Source organism: Carcharhinus amblyrhynchos, chromosome 1 (assembly GCF_965287045.1).
Source record: "Carcharhinus amblyrhynchos chromosome 1, sCarAmb.v2.hapA, whole genome shotgun sequence".
Classification (NCBI taxonomy): Eukaryota; Metazoa; Chordata; class Chondrichthyes; order Carcharhiniformes; family Carcharhinidae; genus Carcharhinus; species Carcharhinus amblyrhynchos.
In genome coordinates, this window is record NC_137324.1 from 166475198 (window position 1) to 166492704 (window position 17507).

The 17507-nt window shown below is 45.1% G+C and overlaps 1 protein-coding gene across 2 annotated transcripts; it reads left to right on the forward strand.

The window, feature by feature from the left end:
• Window positions 1–8372: 8372 nt before the first annotated feature.
• hopx (HOP homeobox) lies at window positions 8373–17507 on the forward strand. 2 transcript variants are annotated; one of them, XM_080199996.1, is made up of 3 exons: window positions 8373–8394; window positions 10641–10822; window positions 17063–17507. In XM_080199996.1, exons 1-3 carry the CDS (start codon window positions 8388–8390, stop codon window positions 17138–17140), a joined length of 267 nt encoding a protein of 88 aa, XP_080056122.1. In that variant the 5' UTR covers window positions 8373–8387; the 3' UTR covers window positions 17141–17507. The 2 variants fall into 2 exon arrangements, with proteins under 2 accessions (XP_080056122.1, XP_080056131.1); XM_080200005.1 differs by lacking the exon at window positions 8373–8394 and adding an exon at window positions 10026–10319.

Sequence of the window (17507 nt, forward strand, 5' to 3'; positions counted from 1 at the left end):
ATTAGGAAGCAGATTTGCAAACTAGTTCCAGATTCTGACTCCCAACAGAGTGCTTTAGACATGCCCACTGAGATTTTCAAAGCTGCAGCCAATAACAGGCCAGGGAGCAAGATCAAGATCCAGTCAGGGATGGCGGTAGGGCTCGGTAGGGTCAATGGGGGTCCCTCCAGCTGTACGAGATCTCACCCACCAAGAAGCACTGCTGAAGTGAAGATGGAGATGGTGGGACTGAAGGCCAGGTAAGGGATTTTTTTTGCTGTTTAAAAAAGTCATTGCTGCCTGGCCAAGACGCTGAAGGGGCAACCCTTCCAGAGAATGGCCATTGACATAGCTGTGGCCCACAAGCTATCATGGGCCTGGGACAGTCCGAGGACGTTAATCCTTCATGTGATTCCCGCCGCCTCTCTGAGCCTGCCATGTTGACCCAGGCCGATGTGGGCTGCTCGCATTACCAACCGAAAATCCTAGTCAGTGCCCAAATGGGACCTTCATTAAACCCATTACCATCAACATTTGACCTCAGTTGGTTGCCTGCTTGGAAGCAGTGGACTGCTGATCCAAACCTTGAGCTGTCCTCATTTAAATTAGGGCTGGGATTATGCCAAACGGCACTGGAGGCCGGTGGTGCCAAATTCCTCGCCTGTCTCTGATCCGGATCTGCACTAATTTTAAAATGCTGGCAGTCCCAAAGTACACAACAGCTGCAGCGACTGCCCCTCTGACAGTACGCCCATTATTTGTAATATTTAAATATATCAACAGCGGTGAACAGAATCAGGGAAGGAAAGAATTATCTGTCCCGGAGACTAAATTGGTAGCACTCTCATCCCTGGGTAAGAACATTGGGAGGGCTGACGTTCCTAACCTAGGGTGATGTTCCAGACCTATACTAAAGGATTGCTGAAGTGCTGGACATTTTGTTCTTCAAAAAGACAATAAACTGAAGCTTAGGTCAGGGTTGCCAATTTCTATGAGTCTCCAGGAATTAAATATTAATCTGCTGCACTTGACTAGGAGCAAAGCAAGCAAAAGGAAATCATTGGGGCACTAAAAAATCTGCTCACTTTTTCATTTCCATTCAACGCTTAATTATACAAATATTGGAGAAGGGATAAAATGGTTATTTTACTCTGTATGGGGGTTGAGAATGGGATGAAGGTATATGCCCAACCAAAGTTGGCAAACCTAGTTCAGGTATACATAAGAACACTCGTTCAGGGAAATCACTCAGTGCTCGAGCCATCACGGTGGCACAGCGGTTAGCACTGCTGCCTCACTGCGCCAAGGGCCCAGGTTCGATTCCCGGCTTGGGTGATCATCTGTGCAGAGTCTGCATGTTCTCCCCGTGTCTGCGTGGGTTTCCTCAGGTGCTCCAGTTTCCTCCCACGGTGCAAAAATGTGTGGCTTAGGTTGATTGGCCATTCTAGGTTGCCCCTTAGTGTTAGGGGGATGTCAGGGAGATTGGTAGGGTAAATATGTGGGGTTAAGGGGATAGGAGCTGGGTGGGATTGTTGTTGGTGCAGGCTCAATGGGCCGAATGGTCTCCTTCTGTATTGTAGGTATTCTATGATCGTTGTTGCTGCAATTTTCCACTAAAATTATGGTGGAAAACTGGGAAAATGCCCAGGCACATTCTGCCCCATAATCCACTTTCTGTCAAGCGTTACCTTATGGCCGGCGATACTATCTACGAGGAGAGATTGGTTTGACTAGGCCTGCATTCACTAGAATGAGAGAAGATCTGATTGAAACGTACAAAATTCCAATAGGGCCCGACAGACTAGATACAAAGAGGTTGGTTTCCCTGATTGGGGAATCTAGAACCAAGAGACACAGGATGGGATTTTCTGGCTGCATTCTCCCCAAAACTGGATAATTCCCACCCAAGGTCAATGGACCTTTGCATAATCTGTGTCCCGTGGCTAGCAGGGTAAGAAAATTCCGCCAACAATCTCAGGATATGAGGTAGACCATTTAGGGGGTGGCCAGGTGGCACAGTGCTTGGCACTACTACCTCACAGCATCAGGGACTCGGGTTCAATTCTGGCCTTGGGTCACTGAGCGTGTGGAGTTTGCACATTCTCCCCATGCCCACGTGGGTTTCCTCCGGTTTCCTCCCACAGTCCGAAAGACATGCTGATGAGGTGCATTGGCTGTGCTAAATTCTCCCTCAGTGTACCCAAACAGGCACTGGAGTGTGGCGACTAGGGGATTTTCACAGTAACTTCATTACAGTGTTAATGTAAGCCTACTTGTGACAAGTAAATAAACTTTTTTTTGAACTTTAGGACTGAGAGGGTCACACTTCTTCACGCAAAGCATAGTAAATCTGTGGAATACTCTACCACAGAAAGCTGTGGAGGCCAAGTTACTGAATGTATTCAAAAAAGAGAAATGATTTTTTTAGATCTTAATGGCATGAAGAGGTGTGGGGAGGAAGTGGGATTATGGCATTGAGATCAAGGGTCAGTCATGCTCATACTGAATGGGGCAGAACAAGCTCGAAGGGCTGAATGGCCTACTCCTGCTCCTGGTTTCTACGAAACAATAAATATGAGGTGGCACGGTAGCACAGTGCTTAGTACTGCTGCCTCGCAGTGCTGGGGGCCCGAGTTCGATTCCCAGCGTGGGTTACTGTCTGTATGGAGTTTGCATGTTCCCCCCGTGTCTGTGTGGGTTTCCTCCGGTTCCCATCCACATTCCGAAAGACGTGCCGATTAGGTGCATTGACTCAGACAGGCGCCCAAGGGTGGCGACTAGAGGAATTTCACAGTAGCTTCATTGCAGTGTTAATGTGAACCTTACTTGTGATTAATAAATAAACTTTAACTTTATATTCATGTTTTCCACTGTTTGTTTAGGGAGTGGAAAATAGGGATGAACGAAAGAATGTAGAAAATAAGTATTTTAAAAATGCAGCTGGATAGTTGTTACGCAAACTACTGATTTTTTTGGAATTTACAGATGTAAACAAAGCAGAAAACAGGTTTTTGTCATCTATGTCAGCAATGGATTCTTTCTGAGGTAAGAAATTCAGAGCAGAGAAACTAAAGTTCAAAGATGTTTCTGAAAATCAGCTAATTTTTTTTGCAGATATTACAACAAATGCGCTGATCAAATAGCATTCCTACTGAGAACTTGGGATGCAAATTTCTGGTGGTAATAATGGTGATAATGATCTATTATATAAATAGGAGGCACAGTGAGTGGGGTGGTCACCTGTTTCTCATGTCGGAAGCTATTTATAGTTTGTTGCTGGCATTATCTAGTTTTGCTGTCTCCCATCAGGATTCTTAGAATTTCTCCCAGTGAAGTGTTCTGCCATTATTAGTCCAAACATTTCTTGTTGTTTTCAGCTAACTTGCAGCGTAACTGGACTTACTTTTAGTCTGGAAATCAAGGCAGGGGCTGGACTGCTTGTTTTCTGCTAAGTGTGTTACGGAGCCACATTTGCAAACTTAGAATCCCTACAGTAGGCCATTCAGCCCATCTAGCCTGCATCGACAACAATCCTACCCTGGCACTATCCCCATAACCCCATATATTTACCCTGCTCATCCCCTGTCACTAAGGGGCAATTCAGCAAGGCCACCTGCACATCTTTGGACTGCGGGAGAAAACCAGAGCACACGGAGGAAACCCACACAGATATGGGGAGAATGTGCAAACTCCACACAGACAGTCACCCAAGGCCAGAATTGAACCCAGGTCACCGGCACTCTGAGGCTGCAGTGCTAGCCATCTTGCATTAGTTTATTCTGTAATCTAAAGTTTATAAAGTTTATTTATTTATTAGTCACAAGTAAGGCTTTCATTAACACTACAATGAAGTTACTGTGGAATTCCCCTAGTCACCACACTCTGGCACCTGTTCAGGTCAATGCACCTAACCAGCACATCTTTAAGACTGTGAGACAAAACTGGAGCACCTGGAAGAAACCCAGGCAGATACAGGGAGAACATGCAAACTCCACACAAAAGTGACCCATGCCAGAAATTGAACCCAGGTTCATGGCGCTGTGAGGCAGCAGTGCTAACCTCTGTGCCACCGTGCCGTCCATCAAATCGCAAACAGAACTCACTTTAATAACTAGTTCAGCACCAAGGCACAGAAATTCTAGATAGTTGCAATGCATTGGTAACACAGTGGCTGCCTCAAATTCCCATAGTTCGGTGCTTGTTTCTGTAAAGTGGATTCAAAATAACAACCACAAGGTTTATTGCAGGAGTGATTGACTGTATGGAGTAGAAAATGAAACTAAACAGAAGCCAGTGAAACTACACAATGACATCGCCATCAAATCATGTGACTTAAAGCAATCATGCAACCACTTAAATATATAATGGTTTCCCAATAGACTGCCATAACTTCATTGGAGAATCAGCAGAAACCACAGAGAAGGACCAAAACCACTGTTTATCTGGATCTTGCATCCACGTACCATGGGTGGTACAGCAGGAGGTCTGGAGCGGCCTGGGAGAAATGTTACCCTCGGATATATAAGGTGTGACAATTGCCAGGATCAGTTTATACTGGTTCAAGTGGGGAATCTTTCAGCTTAAAGAGTGGGGGAACTTTTAGCAACTGATAATTGGGAGGGGGAGAGAGCTATCAGTATCTGAAAACTTGAACAGACACATTTAAGGGCAAAATGTGTAACACTATAGCAGTCCCAATGCACAGCAATGAAAGATAATCAGGGACAGAAGTGCTGAATGAACCACCTGCCTGAGGAAAGCTCAGGATGTTTTAGCCCCTCGTTGGTAGTGTGAGATTCCAGATAGAGAGTTCCTAGTCAACATTCACTATAATGAAGGAAGAAACTCAGCAGGACAGGGTTGAGAATAGGGCAGCATTTCAGGAAGCTGTTCCCTTCAAGTTATGCCACCTCCATCCCCAATGAAAGCACATCATTTGGATGGATGGATGGTCTAAAAGGAGCTATCAGATGCAGAAAATCTTGAAAGTCGATCATGGACACCAAGGTCTGGAAGGTAGAACAACAGATACTGTCTAAGTGTCTCCTGTAGCTATTAGAGTCACAGTCACTTCTTCCAGGTAAGAGAAAGCACTGACTGGCTGCTGGCACCTTCTTAACTTGAGCTGACAGAGATTCACATGGACTGATGGTGGTTAGTAGTGCTACCTCACAGGGAACTGGGTTCGATTCCAGCCTTGGGTGACTGTCAGTGTGGAGTTTGTACATTCTCCCTGTGTCTGCGAGGGTTTCCTCTGGGTGCTCCAGTTTCCTCTCACAGTCCAAAGATGTGCAGGTTAGGTGGATTGGTCATGCAATCCACCTAATCCCCTTAGTGCCCCAAGATGTGTCGGTTAGGGGGAATAGCAGGGTAAATATGTGGGGTTACAGAGATAGGGCCTAGATAAGATACTCCTTCGGACAGCCAGTGCAGACTGTTTGGGTCTTCTGCACTGTAGGGATCCTACAGGGTCGGTCTTATCTCAGTGGTAACATTCTGAGCTCTGGGTCAGAGGATAGTGGGGCTCAAACCCTACTCTAGAGATCTGAGCGCATAATCGAGGCTGGATTCAGTGCAGTGAGATCAGAGGAGTTGCCTTTCGGATGAGTAACGAAACCGAGACTCCATCTGCACCCCCTCAGATGAATGTAAAGGGTAATGTGGCACCATTTAAACAGGAGCAGAGAAATTCTCAAATAAAATCAGAAAGTGTTGGAAAAAGGCAACAGGTGTGGCAGCATCTGTGAAGAAAGGAAGAGACTTCTTTCAAGTTATGTTGAACTTGAAACCTGCCCTCTGTTTCCCACTCCACACCTTTTCCCAGCAATTTTCCCAGTATTTATTGCCCAACTCTAGCATCTGCAGTATTTTGTTTTTATTTTAGCGAGGAAAATTCTCCCTGGATCATGGCCAATATTTCTTCTGCAACCAACACTATTCTCCTTTCCTTGTCCCCTGTGTACTCTATGAATGGTATATTTTGTCTGTATAACTTGTCTTTTATGTGCAAGAAACAATACTTTCCACCGTATCCTGATACACGTGACAATAATAAATCAAATCAAAACCATCACATTATCTGCTTTTCTGGGAGTTTGTCCAAAGTTGCAACAATGACTATGCCAGAATTTTACCAGCGTGCCCGCCCAAGGCTCGTAAAAATCGAGCCCAAGGCTAATAGAGAATGCCATTCTGTGAGCCTCGCCTGCCCCAAAACCGGGGTGGGCATGGTTGTAAAATCAGGACCTATGTTTCAAAAATGTTTGGATGTCCTGAGGTTGCGAAAGGTACTTATATAAGTGCGAGCTTGCTTTCCAATCCAGTGCATTTGCAATATTCTGACGGCAGTGCTCACTGGTGTTGCCACAGCATTGGTTATAAACTAGTGTTGCCACAGCGTTGGTTCTCAACTGGTATTGCCATAGCATTGGTTCTCAACTAGTGTTGTCGCAGCGTTGGTTGTAAACTCCAGGGTTGTAGCTGTCAGTTGCCTTGCTGTTGATGTTGAACGTGTGCAATCACTTTAAGAATGATAGCCACTTGAATAATTGAGCGCCCTTAAAGTATTAGCTTGTCACCACACCTCAGCGGCTGAAATGGAGCTCGAGAACCTCTTGTAAGCTGTTTAGTTTTCCACATTCGTGACATGTTCCGCACCCACCCCGTGCTGCAGGTTTTTCCGCATAGCGACTTATTTAAATGTTCAGAACTTGAGTTTCACTGCTGTCATGGCAGCCCCAGCATTTACACCCCGAGACAGACAGGGAAGGCACAGACCAGCTGGCTCCCATCTTTAACTCAGCAAGACTTTTCAAACATTATCTAGGACAGCTAAGCACAGCACAAAGGCTTTGATTTCCCGATAAACTTTAATTGTTTTTTGATAGCATGCCCTGGGAAAAATGAATGATCAAATGACGACTCTTTCCTCGGATCCCAGAAGCTTTATGCAAAGGTTGGTCAATGACGACACTCTTGGCAGCTGTTTGATTCAGCTGGGAGAGTAATGTAATCTCTCATAGAGCCAGCAAGTTAAACAAAGACTTGATATGAGTCAGTGTTTGTAGATGCTGTTTTATATGCTTCCAGTCAACTGCTAGCAGTTCTCCAGAGGTGCTGCAGCCATGCAGTCAACTCCATGAGGCCTCCCAGTCTATGCTGCAGGAAGTGACTGTATTGTTGGCCCACAGTACAGTAGGATCAAGATTCTGTCACTGGGTAAAGACAACTGCTTTAAGGGCAGGCCTAGTGATTTTACTGCTCGACTAATCCAGAAACTCAACTAACATTCTAGAGACCCGAGTTCAAATCCCTTCATGGCAGAATTTAATAAATAAAAAAAGGATCTACTGATGACAATGAAACCGTTGTTGGAAAAACCCGTCTGGTTCACTAACGTCCTTTAGGGAGGGAAATCTGCCATCCTTACCTGGCCTGGCCTACATGTGACTCCAGAGCCACAGCAATGTGGTTGATTCTCAGCTGCCCTCTGAAATGGCCTAGCAAGTCACTCAGTTCAACGACAACGAGGGATGGGCAATAAATGCTGACCCAGCCAGTGACACCCATGCCCTGCAAATGAATTTAAAAAAAAGCGAGGAGAGATTTTGCCTGCAGGTATACTCTGGAGTTTCCATAGCAACAGTAGAATCTGCCAAGCCTTTTACAGAATGAATCCAGCATAAAGAGTTTATTCAGCCAATCAAGCCTAGGAAGGTAAGTAGCTACTCGGATCTCGTTTTGGGTATTGATACCCTTTGAGAGTCCTTTTCTCAAAGTAACTCTCTAATTCCCTCACTGCAGGCTGTATGCAATGTGTTCCAACATGAGTTTATGGCAAAGAACATCAAAACCTAACCTCTCCCTGGGTAAACAAATTGTAAAAATGGGAGAAGGAAAATTGGGAGGTTGGTTTTCGTAAGCAAGATCCTACAAGTTGATATTTAAACCCAAAGGATTTTATCACCAAGCTGACATTTCTGTTGACGTTTCACGAGAAGGTAGATGTGATGGTGCAGCACTCCAGTCAACAGAAAATACTGATGGACTGTTCATTGTTACTTACTGTCAATCTCAGTATTCTTTTGCCTCCAGTGGTAGCAAATGTATTAAATGGGATAATTTGTGTTTCTTTAGGCCACACTAACAATTATTTATATTGAAGAAAAAGGTTCCCAGATGACCACAGGCTGCTCTCCCCATTGAGTGATGAAGCTGGCTGATGCTGATTTAACCTGAGGATCACCATAGTACAAAAGTCTGAGATCACGTACCAACCGACTCAAGAACAGCTTCTTCCTTGCTGCTGTTAGACTTTTGAATGGGCCAACCTCATATTAAACTGATCTTTCTCCACATCCTAGCTATGACTGTAACACTACATTCTACACTGTCTCCTTTCCTTCTCTATGAACGGTATGCTTTATCTTTCAGCATGCAAGAAACAATATCTTTCGCTGTATACTAATAGTTCAAAGATGTGTGGGTTGGGTGGGTTGGCCATGTTAACTTGCTAAAGTGTCATAAAGTAAATGCAGGGGGGTTATGGGGTAGGACTGGGTGAGATTGTGGTCAGTGCAGAGTCCATGGGCCAAATGGCCTCCTTCTGCACTGTAATTATTCTATGATTCTATGAGACATGTAACAGTAATAAATCAAATTAAATACACCTTAGGCAAGGGGCAAAGTTGAGAAAGCGGGGCATTGCTGTCAGTGGCACTCTGCATCATTAACTAGCCATCCAGCCAACTGAGCTAAAGAGTGGCACAGTGATTTGCACTGCTGCCTCTTCGAGCCAGGGACCTGGGTTCAATTCTGGCCTCGGGTGACTGTCTGTGTGGAGTTTGCACATTCTCCCTGTGTCTGCGTGGGTTTCCTCCAGGTGCTCCGATTTCCTCCAAAGATGTGCAAATGAGGTGGATTGGCCATGCTAAATTGTCGTGGATTTGCTGGGGTTATGGGAATAGGATGGATGGTCGAGGTTGGGTAAGATGCTCTTTTAGAGATTTGGTGCTGATTTGCTGGGTTGAATGGCTTCCTTCAGCACTGTGGGGATTCCATAGCTGTAAGGTACTTTGGCACAACCTGTCATCACGAAAGGTGCTATTTAAATGTAATCACAGTATTGATGGGCCGAATAGTCTCCTGTGCTCTGTCATGTCTGCTGTGGCTCTCTGGTACCATTGCCCACTTCCTCCCTGTAACCCTGCACATTCTTCCTTTCCGGATGACAATCCGATTTGCTCGATTGAACCTGCCACTCTCTCGGGCTGCACAATCCAGATTGTAACCACACGCCATGCAAAAATGTTTCTGCTCATGTCTGCATCGCTTCTTTTGCCAATTGTAACATCTGTGCCTTCTCACTCTTGATCGCTCCACTAATGGGAACAATTTCCTCTCTAGCCATTTGGTCTAGAACCCTTGAATATAAAACCCTACAGTGCAGAGGAGACCATTCAGCCCATCAAATCTGCTCCGCCCACAATACCACCCTAGCCAATCTCCATAAGTACATGTATTTACCCTAGCTGGTTCCCCTGACACTAAGAGGCAATTTAGCATGGCCAATCCACCAAACCTGCACACCTTTGGACTGTGGGAGGAAACCGGAGCGCCCGGAGGAAACCCACACAGTCACGAGGAGAACATGCAAACTCTACATAGACAGTGACCCAAGCCAGGAATCAAACTAGGGTCCCTAGCACTGTGAAGCAGCACTGCTAACCACTGTGCCATCATCGGTGTGATAGAATATCACTATCAAATCTCCTCTCAGCTTTCCCTTCTCCAAGGAGAACAGTCCTGACAATCTAAAGCCTAAAAAGCCTTTCTTCACTTTTATCAAGTTACTTCTCCATTGTTCTGCCACTGGAAAAAAAACAATGTTCAGATGAATTGACATCTGATCTTATGCCTTCGTTTTGGACCAGACCCAACATTTGATAAACCTGAGTTGACCCTGAAATTTATTACCTGAGCCTGTGATACCATGCTGTACTTTCACTTGGTATCTCTCCACCCTCTCTCTCTCTCCACCCTCTCTCTTTCGATATTGAAGGTTCGCAACAAACAGTCAGTCCGCATGGTAACCAGAACGAGCTGGGAATCGCTTCGGGAAACTCGTGGGCTCTCCAATTCTCCACTGCTGCTTTGCATGGTGCCTAGCAACGCCAAGTGAAGGCAGTTAAGCCTCTTTCTTTTTCCCGGAATGCTAAAAGTTTGGGGAAGGGATCGCTGTTGATTATCTCGTTTCATTTGGAGGGACATAAACAAGCGGCGGTTCCTGCCCATGTTGTCCTGTTTTTGGGTCACTGTGTAATTGCAGAATTAAAAGATAGGTAAGGTGTTACAATTGCTGTGTCACTGTGAAATGCCGCTGGCAGTCTTTGCTTGGGGGGTGGTGGTCGGTGAGGAAGGCTCCAAGTATCTCTCAAGCAGACGCATGGCATAAACTATTTCACAGTAAAAAGTCTGACAACACCAGCTATTTCACCAGAGTGTGATAATTGTTAGCGTTAGGACTTTTCCGCCAGAGGCAGGCGAGGTTGATTTTTTTTTAGGCGGTGGCATTATATTTCAGACTCATTAAATACTCATCGCAGCATACCTTCTCTCTCTGTCTCTCTCTCCCTCCCTCTGTCGACTGTCCCTGCCCGTAGCAAGCCCTCTCTCGGGAGCCAGTGTGATGGAGCAGAGCGCAGGCAGGAGCTCCTCTGAGTTGGAATTGAAGGAGGATCAGATTCAACTGTTGGAAGGGAATTTCTCCCGAATGAAGCAGCCGGATGCCTCGTCTCTGATGCTGATTGCGGCAGAATGTGGTCTGTCAGAGGAGGACACGGCGGTAAGTCAACACAAATCGTACTCGGGGTCACAACAAGAGGGCAACTGCGGCTCCCACCGCCCCCCACCCCGGCAAAGCTATGGAGCTCCCAACTTGACTCTCACCCTGGCTGAGAGGTTATGCCAGCCAACTTTCTCCAGCGCTTTGGGACACTTGGGCTAGCTTCTTAAACTTATTAATGTCGCAAGTAGGCTAACATTAACACCACAAGGGCGGCACAGTGGTTAGTACTGCTGCTTCACAGCTCCAGGGATCTGGGTTCGATTCCAGGCTTGGGTTACTATCTGTGTGGAGTTTGCACGTTCTCCTCGTGACTGAGTGGGTTTACTCTGGGTGCTCCGGTTTCCTCCCACAGTCCAAAGATGTGCGGGTTATGTTGATTGGCCATGCTAAAAATTGCCCTTGGTATCCTGAGATGCGTAAATTAGAGGGATTAGTTGGTAAATATGTAGGGATATGAGAGTAGGGCCTGGAGGGGATTGTGGTCAGTGCAGACTCAATGGGCCAAATGGCCTCTTTCTGTGCTGTAGGGTTTCTAAGTTCTAAGTTGCTGTGGGAAAATCTCAGTTGCCACACTCTAATACCTGTTTGGGTACACCAAGGGAGAGCTTAGCATGACCAATGCACCCAACCAGCATGTCTTTTGGACTGTAGGAGACACCTGGAGGAAACCCATGCAGACACAGGGAGAACGTGCAGACTCAGCACAGACAGTGACTCATGCTAGGAATCAAACCTGGATCCCTGATGCTGTGAGGCAGCAATGTTAACCACTGTACTGCCCCAGAATAGATCCAAGCAGTCTGATTTATTTTAATATTATTGATTGTGTGTTTAATTGTGGCTGATTTTTTTTTTGCTTGTTCTTCACAATCTGCTTGTACATCTTGTAAACTGAATCTCTAGGGTTTCCAGCCCTTGCCTGAAGCAACTAAAGGCTCACTTGAGTAGTTGCAGCATTATTGTAGAATCCTTACAGGGCATGATGAGGCCATTTGGCCCTTCAAGTCTGCACTGACTATCCCACCCAAGTCCTGTCCTGTAACCACATGTGTTTACCCTGCTAATCCCTCTGACACCGAGGGTGGGAATTTCCTGCCGCGCTTGCCCCAGGCCAGGAAAATCCTGCCCCAAGTCAATGGGTCTTTGCTGAATCTGTTTCTCACCCATATGATCCCACTGGCAGGTGGAACGGGACATTTCTGCAATAAGGGTCAAGTTCGCATAGCCATTCCACCTAACCAGCATGTCTTTCAGACTGTGGGAGAAAACCCCACATGGGGAGAGCAAAACAGGAGTTGAACCTGGGTCCCTGGCACTGTGAAGTAGCAGTGCCAACCTCTGTGCCACCCCTTAAACATAGGGTTTTATTTGTTTTTTTTTGAGGAAATATTTCCTTGTTTAAAATATGGGATGGTGAGGAAAGACTTTGACCAGGTTAGGGGCTAGGTAGTCACAGGATCCCTACAGTTCAGAAGTGGCCCTTTGGGGCTGCACCTACTCTCTGGCAGAATGGGGCTGGAATTTTGCCATTCCTGCCCACCACCACAGAAATCGTAGTGGGCAGACACAGACTATGGGAAGGTCCGTTTAACCTCGGCTGGGATTTTCTGGATTTGGGGCAAGGGCTGCTGGAATATCCTTTGGGTATCTCACCCAGACCCTTGTACCCTACCCTATGTCTTTAACCCCACACATTTACCATTGCCAATTTCCCCCTAACCTGCACATCTTTGAACTTAGACTGTTGTGGGGTGGGGGGTAAGCTGGGAGGGAAACAGGAGCACCAGTGAATCTCTGGAATTCCCTGCCCAGTAAAGAAGTTGAGACTACCTTATTGAAATGTTTTTAAGGCAAGGACAGATAAATTTTTGAACCCACGGAGAGAACGTGCAATCTCCATACAGAAGTCACCCAAGGCCAGAATCAAACCCAGGTCCTTAGAGCAGAGAGGCAGCCGGTCTAGCCACTGTGCCACCGTGTTGTCGTGTGATGAAATCTCCAGGGATGTGTCCACCCAGAATTGGGAGCCCCGGTTCTGTTTAATCAGAGTAAAGATTAGTAGTTGTTATCCAATGGGAAGTCCCGTAGCAGGAGAGGAGCTTCAGAAAGCTGACTTTACAATGGAATTAGTCAATCCTTGACCCTGGCAGCTGGTATTCTTAAAATTGTTGCTAACTAATAATATAAAACTCTTGCCGACAGTCTGTGACCTGGTAAACACATTCCTGTTCCTGCTTCTTTTGAGAGCCATTTATCACACTGGTGGAGACCATTGGGCCCCTTTTCTGCCAGCTCTCTGCACAGCTATCCAGTCCATCCCATTCCCTCTCTTTATCTCAGTCGCCCTGCAAGTTAGTGTCACAAGTAGGCTTACATTAGTACTGCAATGAAGTTACTGGTGCCGGCTAGGATACGCTAAGGGAGAATTTAGCATGGTAAATGCACCTAACCAGCGCGTCTTTCAGACTGTGGGAAGAAACTGAATAGACTGGGGCTATACTCATTGGAATTCAGAAGAATGAGATGAGTCTTACTGATATTATAAAGTGAATAGATAAGGTAGAAGCAGGGAAGTTGTTTCCACTGGCAGGTGAAACTAGAACTAGGGGGCATGGCCTCAAAATAAGGGGGAGCAGATTTAGGACTGAGTTGAGGAGGAACTTCTTCACGCAAGGGGTTGTGAATCTGTGGAATTCCCTGCCCAGTGAAGCAGTTGAGGGTACCTCATTGGATGCTTTTAAGGCAAGTATAGATAAATTTTTGAACAGTAAAGGAATTTGGGGTTATGGTGAGCAGGTGGGTAAGTGGAGCTGAGTTCACAAAGATCAGCCATAATCTTTTTGAATGGTAAAGAAGGCTCGAGGGGGCCAAATGGCCAACTCCTGCTCCTAGTTTTTTATGTTCTAAACTCTTGCAGACATGAGGCAAATGTGCAGATTTTGCATGTGGTGACCCAAGGCTGGAATTGAACCCAAGTCCCTGGCACAGTGAGGCAGCAGTGCCAGCTGCTGTGCCACCTACATTGATTCTCCCTGTTCCCATCAGTGGGACTGAATTCCAGATCATTATCATTTGCTGCGTGAAATGATCATCTTCCTCCCATTCCGTTGCATCCTTATACCACCAGCCAACAGGAAAATTATTTCCTAGTCTGCCTGTCAATTTCTTATACACTTCCATCAAATCTTCCCTCAAACTTTTTTTTTTCTTTGGAAGTTGCAGTCCTCTAGTTTTAAAGGATTTGCTGGATAAATCTTCATGCTGAACTCCAAGGTCTGATATGAACAACTTGTGGTTAATGCAATAGATTGGAATGTGAATTTCACCATTAGTGGGAAGCATTGCTCACATGAGCGCAAATTTCAGGGTAACCAGACTATAATTTTCTGTACACTAATTTTTAACACATTCCTCTGTTAGTAGACACAAAATCATAGGTTGCATGCCTGCTCTTTCCCAAGGTGGGTGTGCCAGATCACTGAATCATCCCAACAGGTGGCACCAAAGGCTTGTGTGTTACTTGCATCGAAAAGTGTCAATGAGATTAGAAATGTCTACACCCCTCCAGGAGAATAGAGTTTGGAAACTTCAATGCAAGTTGATTCAGTTTCTTTAGAAACTCAAAGGGCAACGAATGGCAACAGCAGTAGCTGCTCGCATCAGATAAGGAAACTGGTTTTGTTTTAGATGAACGAGTTTTGTGAGTATTTTGGGTTGTAACTCAGACACCCGATGAAAAACAGGAACTGTTTGAGCCTGAACTTCTCTGTGGTCTACCACAGCGACCAAATGACTTTGGCGCCATGCACACCCAACTATTATTGATCCTTGTTTAACTCTCTCAATGCCTCCTACGTTTTAAATATTTAAAATTCCTGTTTAACCCTGAGTGCCAGGACATATAACTTGATATGGGAATACTGAACATTCTCCACAGGCAATGCCTGAATCTGATTTATAATGTACTGTTTCCATATAAACTTTCATGCAAAGAAATTGTTGGCCATTGAGCATGGATTGGATTAACGGGTTAGCAGACATCAGGTTTGTAATACCTGTTGACTTATTTGTTTGAATGTGGGCATTGCTGGCTGGGCTAACATTTATTGCCCATTCCCAAATTGCCTTTGAGCTGAATGACTCTTAAATGGTCTAGCAAGCCAACCACGTTGCTGTGGATCCAGAGTCACGTGTAGGCCAGACCTGTTTAAAAACAGCAGAATTCCTTCCCTAAAGAACACCAGATGGGTTTTTTAACAACAACTGAGAACCATTAGACTTAATTCTAGATTTTTTTTCACCATCTGCCATGGTGAGATTCGAACCCCAATCCCCAGATTATTACATTGGGTCTTTGGATTACTAGTCCAATGATGATATCCCATGATCTTATTGAATGGCGGGGCAGGCTCGAAGGGCTGGATGGCCTACTCCTGCTCCTATTTCTTCTTCTTTATTATTATTATCCCTCTCATCACCTCTGTGGCCCAATCCAAATGATAATTAAATTTATGACTCTCAATTTGTTGAACTTGAACCTAACAGTAATACAAGCTGTCAACTGATCATAAATTGTTAATCCTCCTCCTGCAACACCTCCCTGTTATTATGTAGTTAAGTCAAATCGCAGTCTCCTAGTTTCTTTCTTATCCAATCAGTCAGAGCTAAAGAATCAGTGACAAAGGCTTCTCTTCAGCTCCTGCACTGTTACATCTGGTGTTCCCTTGGCACCCTCTTGTTTTCATCTACCTGCTGCCCCCTCAAAAATCCTAAAAAGTAGCACGGACAACACCGTACCATACCTCATCACCACCTCTCTTGACCCAACTGTTATCTGTAAATTGTTACAACTGCTTTCCTGACATCCAGTGCTGGGTGGGTAGAGATATCTCCAGATAAATGTCAGGAGGATGGCAAATGACTTTGGCGCCATGCACACTCAACTATTATTGATCCTTTGTCACTGGCAAATGTTTGAAGCTGAACCAGGTTGTTTGCAAGCTTGATGTCAAATTTGAACCAGAAATGAGCTGCTGATCACTTCTCTGCCCTGTCACTGTAGACCTGCCTATTTCCACCTTTGAACATTGCTACTGCCTCATCATCTGGTGCTGAAACCCTCTTTATACCGTTGTTCCCTCTGGCCATCTCTAATCCCTCACGTTGCTGCCCAGCATCTCGCTGCCCTCTGCAAACCTGAGGTTATTTAATGCTTCCCATATACTGTTGATTTGTTCATCACCCACTGTGCCTGCTAATCTACATTAACTCCCAGTTAAGCGATGCCTCCATTTTTAAAATCTTCATCCTTGTTTTCTAATCCCTCCACCGACTCGTCCTGTGTTATAGAACCACAGAAGACTTTTGGAAAAAGATACAGAAGTCTGAGATCACGTACTAACCGACTTAAGAACAGCTTCTTCCCTGCTGCCGTCAGCCTTTTGAATGGATCTACCTTGCACTATGCTGATCTTTCTCTATACCCTAGCTACGACTATAACACTACATTCTGCATTTCCTTGTTTCCTTCTCTATGCATGGTATGCTTTTCGTATAGCATGCAGGAAGCAATACTTTTCACTGTTAATACATGTGACAATAATAAATCAGGGCAGAAAGAGGCCATCCAGCCCAACTGCACCAACTCTCTGCAGAGCATCTCAAGCTAGCCCTCCCCTTTGCCCTCTCCCCTCAACCCCACACTTTTACCATGGCTAATCCACCTAACCCGCACATCTTTGGACTGAGGAAATTGGAGCACCTGGAGGAAAGCCCACACAGACACTGGGAGAATGTGTGCAAACTCATCACAGACATTCTCCCAAGGTTGGAATTGAACCTGGGTTCCTGGAGTTGTAAGGCAGCAGTGCTAACCCACTTGCCACTATCTCTAACCTCCCCTCGCTCTCGTCTCTGTTCCTCTGAATCTGGCTTCTTGAATGTCTTTGATGTTAATGGCCGTATTGCTTACTGCTGTGCCTTTCACTACTATAGCCTCGAATGGGGAAATTCCCTCCTTCACTTCAATGCTGCTCTGGTATTTTACAACACACATTAAAACCTGACTAAGTTTGTAGTCATCTGCCTCAATATCTCCTTATGTGGCTCAATGTCAAATATTGTTTGATAATACTCGCACCTTGGAATGTTTCACCGCATTAATGATCTATGAATGCAAGTTGTTGTTGGTTTTTTTTTGAGGACAAGAATCTCACGGTTCTGTTTGTATTTCTCTAGCAATGGTTTAAGTGGCGCTATGCAAAGTGGAGACAATCGGAAGGATTTCCTCCACAATGTGGATCTGTCAAAGACTGAAGACTAGTTAAAGCTGCCAAAAGCATCACCATGGAGTTCAGTCCACAACCCAGCGGGCTCCCTTCACTTCCCAAGCTGTGTTCAGCGTGAATGTCTCCTAGTTTAGGATCCAATCATAATACCTCCTTTCAGTAACTCTGGTTTATTTTTGTGAGTTCAAAGTATATATGATTTAATTTTTTTTTGCTTTGGTTTATTGAGTCCCATTTGCCATGGGACAACTCAACTGCATTTAACAACATGCTAATTTGTGTATTAATGTGATTATTAGATGAGTGAATTTGTGTATTGGGTTTAAGTGCAATTATTAAATGATTTTTATCTGTGCAACATTAAATAATATATAATTTGAAACTGAAGACAAGCA

Excerpts from the sequence above, each read along its gene's own strand:
- hopx (XM_080199996.1), top strand. Across the intron at positions 10,823-17,062 it reads TGTCAGAGGAGGACACGGCG|CAATGGTTTAAGTGGCGCTA; the intron begins GTAAGTCAACAC and ends GTATTTCTCTAG.